We start from the raw sequence: 6,000 nt of genomic DNA, 5'->3' as shown, positions 1-6,000 counted from the left end.
TAAGAAACCCTTTGCTTGTTGTCTTGATTTGAAATTCTAATGAAGATATAGTATATGTAACTTCCAAGACCGTCTGACAGTCTATACTTGTTTTGTCCGTCCAGTGCTCCAGTACTCTGCTCAAGTATGGCAAGTCTCACAGCCCACCAACACAACCAACTTGAGAAGATCCAACGACATCCTACCAAAATCATCATGGGCACCACCTACACCTCTGCATGCAATGACCTGGGCTTGCAGTCCGTGGAGTCCCACCGCACACACCACTGCAGATCATTTGTCCAGAAGCTTGCAAAATCCCAGCAACAAATAACGTTAGCTGCCTCAGACGATAGATAGGACATGTCCGTGTCAGATCTACCCATCGAATCCTTCCCCCTATTCGGACTGACAGATACTACAACAGCACTATGCCTTACTTTGTGAAGCTGCTTAACTGTAATATTTTATACTACATCTCATGTTTTATTTGATGTACTTACTTACGTAGGCCTATGTATGCTGCAATGCAGCTTTTAGCGACAAATGTGTACAATTAAAAACTAAACCTTACATTCATTTTGATTCTTCTAGAATGCACCTCAGTCAGGCTTACGTCATCTACGTGCGCCACACAGCTAACGCTGTTAAAATGCGGCAGTGGTGCTGAACAACGTTCGAAAATCTGCATATCCAATATAGGTCGGACATGAACTAGTCAAATGTAAGGAAACCCCTTTTAATGTAAACACAATTTAGATTTTACCTGACTACGACATGTGCGATTCACCAGAAAATCAAACGCTCCAGGCTCGTCTGCGAAGTTTGGAAGAGTTGACGGAGTTCACCGAGAACTGCCAGAGACAACTGAATGAGCTGTTCGAGACGCTGGGATGGAGACAGGACCTGGACAACGGCTCAGTTCAGGTAGGTTAGGAAGCTAGTTAGCTATATTTATTCAACTGCTCAGATACGATGGGTGGTTCTCCTAGTCCTGAAAGCGCGGCGTTCTTTATAGGACTAGTTCACCCCATAATCAATGTTTTCATAACGTTACCTGAGCTAATATCCGAAAATCCATATTTAAAATGTGCACCATCTTGTGAATGTGTAGCTAGATAGATATGAGGCCTCCAAATAAATGGGAAAACCATAGATGATGGGAGATTCTTTAAGTCTCTGTATACATGACATGCATGCTACAACAAGCAGAGATGAGATTATAACTTGTAAATGACCTTCCACAGGAGCCGATGGAGGTGTGCCCCTATGACCCGAACCACAGAGTGCCAAGTAGGAGCATGGAGAGACACAAAGCCACCTGCCAACTCAGCCAGATGGGATACTCCCATGAGGAACAGGTTATAGAGCTATACTGTATCACATATGCACACACACACATACTCTAATGAAATATCAACTGAGCCATCAACACCTTTTGGTGTAGCTTGTCATTAGGGTAAGGAGTTTTTCCTGACCATAGGGTCAGACCTAGAAAACTGGACCCTATAACTAGAGCGGCCCAAAGTGGTGAAGTCAAATGATCAGGAAAAACTCTCCACCCTAATTATGCAACAACCTATCTGTTAACTAGCAACTCATCAGAACACACACACACACACACCCTTTCTATTCCATTTTACACACCGGTAATCCCAGTTCACAGGCCTCATAAGACCGTCAGTGTGGGAGTAATTAATGATCCTCATATTGAAATTGTCTATGATGAGGCTCTAATGATCTATGATGAGGCTCTAATGATCTATGATGAGGCTCTAATGATCTATGATGAGGCTCTAATGATCTATGATGAGGCTCTAATGATCTATGATGAGGCTCTAATGATCTATGATGAGGCTCTAATGATCTATGATGAGGCTCTAATGATCTATGATGAGGCTCTGGCTCTAATGATCTATGATGAGGCTCTAATGATCTATGATCTATGATGAGGCTCTAATGATCTATGATCTATGATATGTAGCCTTCCCTGTAGCTCAGTTGGTAGAGCATGGTGTTTGCAACGCCAGGGTTGTGGGTTCGATTCCCACGGGGGGCCAGCACAGAAAAGAAAAATGTATGAAATGTATGCATTCAATACTGTAAGTCGCTCTGGATAAGAGCGTCTGCTAAATGACTAAAATGTAAAAAAAAATGTAAAAATGTATAGGGCTGGGCAGTATACTGTATTTTACTATATACCAGTATTGATGCATGGACCGGTTTGGGTTTTTACTTTGCCTTCTATAACGGTATTTGAACGTTTGGTTTGTTAATTGTGATACGCCGTGTGTAATGTCAATTTTTATAGTTTACTTCGTTACTTGAGTCATCTCTCTCCGCTCCCTCTCTCCGTGCCACTTTCCACACAGACCTAGCCACGCCCCCTGTCACTCAAGGAGCGCGTTTGAAGTTCCTCAACCACGAGACGCTTGAGTTCGGTCTGCATGGTCAGCGCAGCACATGCAACAATGTTGATGACAACAACAATGCTGTTTTCACTTTGCTTCTTAATATAGCAAACAGCTAGTTTGTATTTTCTTAGCAAGTTGCCCTAAATCTTGTGAGACTCTTAATTGTTAGTCGCTAATAGCTAGCTAATAAATGTACTGAGTAAGAGCAAACGTAGCTAGCTAATACAGCCTGACTGTATCAGTGATGGTGTAGACCTAAATCAGCATGTTTGTGCCACCGTATCTTCTAAATCAAAGAGGAATATGCAAAGCAAGACTATGTTCGCTACATGAAGTAGCTAAGAGAACATGCAATGTAGCCAAAGCTTTTTGGGTCCGCTAGGAAACACATATCGAAACTTTAGTTCCTACCCTGTCACAATAACTCCTCCCTGGCATTTTAATTCATTGTCGTCTCAAGCATCACTGTATTCAAAGTGCCCACTATTGTATTCTAACTATAGAATTAGAATAGTCCTTCCATTTCCATGATTCCTGCTTGCTACTGCACTTCCCGGTGGCTCAGTTGGTAGAGCATGGTGTTTGCAATGCCAGCATGGTGTGTGCAACGCCAGGGTTGTGGGTTCGATTCCCACGAGGGGCCAGTACAAAAAATAAAAAATGTATGAAATGTATGCATTCACTACTGTAAGTCGCTCTGGATAAGAGCGTCTGCTAAATGACTAAAATGTAAAAGTTATTATGTTCTTAAAAGCTTTTCTAAAAAGTAAACTCCTTTCCTTTCCCAAGGCTGAGATGTATGACCCCTCTATGTGTTATGAGAATACCAGCATTACCAGCTTCACAATGGGTGAGTGTCACACTATTCCACTGCGAGGTGAATCTCAACTTAATGTAATAGCCAAAATTCCCTGGACTGACCCTGGGTTGGGGAAGCCCAATGCTTGTCTCATATCTTTCTTTGTGTTCTGCCTCACCTGTAGACAAACACACACAGCAACAAGTGATTCTACAAGCAAGAGCAAGTGCACCGTCAATTAGGACAGAGGGACTGTACAGCCAAAGTAAGGTCATTACACCCTTACATTAGTGTTAGGTCACTGATAAAACCCTATGCTTGTATTCATGCCCCACAAAATATTTATGCTTTTATTCTTTTATTCTTTAATGGTCATTTCACCAAAGAACAACCAATGTTTCGATTTCTCTTACCAAGCTCGTAGGTCTTCAGTGCCTTCCCCATGTCTAAAAAGGTCTCCATTAACAAGCATTAATTCATTACAAACACGGCTAAATATGGTGGCTGTTGGTTTTTATTTTATGATCTAGTTTCTTTGAGTTTGTCATCTGTACATGTTCTGTGTTTTGTTTTCAGTGACAGGGGTGAGTAAATACAGGAGGTTCTTCCCTCGTTCAGGCTTACTGATTACGTGCAGTATCCTTTTAATGCCATATCCTTTCAAACATGCTGCCGCTGTTGGCGGCATTACACACATGTACACACACGTTTTCCCTGTACGTGTTGGGGAAAGGCCTTTACTCTTTTTTAGCCCTTTAATACTGAAGGTGTGAGTGATCATCTCAATGTGATCAATGTGTTCTTGAAAGCTTTTGAATTAGTGACTTCTCATGACTCTATCTGTACTCTGTTGTAGCATGTGAGTGTGTTTAAAGCCCTTTTCATTGTACTGCAGGTGAATACTCCACAGATCCTTCAGAAGTTCCTCAGAACCACAAGCGAACTATCTGTGACCTTACTGTGGCAGACCGACTGGCTCTTTTTGATCATGTGACAAGGGAAGCCAGCCAACAGAAGGATCAAGCTGTTGCAACCAACAACGAGGACCTCTATGTTGATTTGGTGGCCAAGCTCAAAAAGGGTAGGCCTATAAACATTAACTATTGAGATCAGTAGTATGGTTTAAACCAATTTTCCTATGAATTGCTCCTCTAAATTAATTCCAGTGAGTCTGTTGTGTTTGCTTCTGTTCTTCAGGTAACGATCAGAACGAGCACAAGTCTCACCTGGAGCTGATGGCTGAGATGAGGGACTACAAGAGACGGCGGCAGTCTTACAGAGCAAAGAACGTCCACAACACCAAGAAGTCCTACACTGAGGTGTGTGGGGGTGTGACTGTTTCAATAGAATGTTAATGTTAGTGTGTGTTATATCTGGCTATGTTTTTCATGAATCCTGCAGGTGATTCGGGAGGTAATTAATGTTCACTCTGTTGAACTGTCCAGTCAGTGGAAAGAGGAGGAGAGGAAGGAAGAGGTTAGAGAGTCCAAAAACGCCCCTCACAGGTAATCCAAAAATGGTCTTCTTACCTACATGATGGCTCATACAAAATCCAATTAGTACTGTAATACTTATCTGAGGCGCATGTAAAAAATAAAATAAAAACTGACTCCACTGAACTGTTTCTCTCAGGAGAAGGTCTGAGGACAGGCGGTCTGCCTCCACAGAGTCCCGCCAATCTCATGTCAGCTCCAGGGATGGACACGGCTCCCACCACAAACGCCACCACAGCAAAGACCCCAGCCCAGAGCAGAGCCAGGAGCGCAGCCGAGAGAAGGAGAGCAAGAAGAAGAGAAAGAGGTGAGTCAGAGTAGTGGATTGACTGAATATCATTGTCTCATGCATTCAAATCTGACAGTGTTTTTGTATGAAGTCACCATCAAGGCTGGTTGCAGACATTTAGTGGTTGATGAATCCTTTGGCTGTATATATGTTTGGTGAATTGAATGTGTGTGGACATTCGTAGGGATTCCTGCTCGCCGGATGAGAGACCTCATGATCGGAAGAAGAAAAAGAAGAAGAAGAAGAAAAAGGAAGAGAAGTGATTTTCAAGTTTAGTACTTTGGCTTGGAAAACCAGAGATTAGGTCAAGGAGCCAACCAAAGCTATGTTCCAATGTTCATAATAGCGTACCACTCAGAATGCACGCCTTCATACTAAGTGTGCCCAATTCATGGCTTCATACTAAATGGTATGCGTGTGTCGATATTGTAGTTTGACTCACAGACAAATCTTTCTTTGATGTAATCTAATGATGATATCTTAAAGCAACAGTGCAGCTCTAAACATTTGTCTTAACCTGAGAGGTTATTAAATGCCTGTTGTTATTAGATTACAGAATGTAAATAAACTGTTAGAACATGATTCTCGGAATTCTGTTGTACATTCAGAATTACCCCTGTATTTGACTCACTTCCAAAAAAAAGTTTGATGTTTAAAGTTAAACAACATTGTGTTTGAACTTTGAATAGAGAATAAAAGCTTCATATGTGTACTGTAATGATCATGGTCATAATCTGTGTGTAAAAGCTTTTGTGTGTATGATGGCCTTTATTTAGAAGTATTCAGAGAACCAGAAAAATGACTTCCGTTGATAAGCCACAATTACTTGAATTCATGGATGACTTCCTTTTTTAACAAGTACTCTGCATAAACAATTGTCAATGTCTTTCCATATTGCGACTTGAAATAGTCAGAAAAATCTATACATTTCCATTAGATAAATATATTCATGTAATAATTTAGGTGTAAATGGCCCCGCCCAGGCCAACCCTATTGGTTGAGGCCCCTCAGGGCAGTTTGTGCATT

The 6,000-nt window shown here is 41.6% G+C and overlaps 1 protein-coding gene across 1 annotated transcript; it reads left to right on the top strand.

The window, feature by feature from the left end:
* Window positions 1-602: 602 nt before the first annotated feature.
* Window positions 603-5,692, top strand: snrnp48 (small nuclear ribonucleoprotein 48 (U11/U12)). Its single transcript, XM_014163225.2, has 9 exons — window positions 603-906; window positions 1,227-1,340; window positions 3,183-3,243; window positions 3,377-3,457; window positions 4,088-4,273; window positions 4,390-4,511; window positions 4,594-4,697; window positions 4,825-4,992; window positions 5,159-5,692. The coding sequence occupies exons 1-9, from the start codon at window positions 757-759 to the stop codon at window positions 5,235-5,237; spliced, it is 1,065 nt and encodes a 354-aa protein (XP_014018700.2). The 5' UTR covers window positions 603-756; the 3' UTR covers window positions 5,238-5,692.
* The last annotated feature ends 308 nt before the right edge of the window (window positions 5,693-6,000 follow it).

Source organism: Salmo salar, chromosome ssa02 (assembly GCF_905237065.1).
Source record: "Salmo salar chromosome ssa02, Ssal_v3.1, whole genome shotgun sequence".
NCBI lineage: Eukaryota > Metazoa > Chordata > Actinopteri > Salmoniformes > Salmonidae > Salmo > Salmo salar.
Note: the sequence above shows the minus strand (reverse complement) of the source record. Positions and strands in the feature narration are given on the sequence as shown.

Excerpts from the sequence above, each read along its gene's own strand:
- snrnp48 (XM_014163225.2), top strand. The coding sequence starts at position 757 with ATGTGCGATTCACCAGAAAATCAAACGCTCCAGGCTCGTCTGCGAAGT. Across the intron at positions 1,341-3,182 it reads GATACTCCCATGAGGAACAG|GCTGAGATGTATGACCCCTC; the intron begins GTTATAGAGCTA and ends TCCTTTCCCAAG. Across the intron at positions 3,458-4,087 it reads AGAGGGACTGTACAGCCAAA|GTGAATACTCCACAGATCCT; the intron begins GTAAGGTCATTA and ends ATTGTACTGCAG.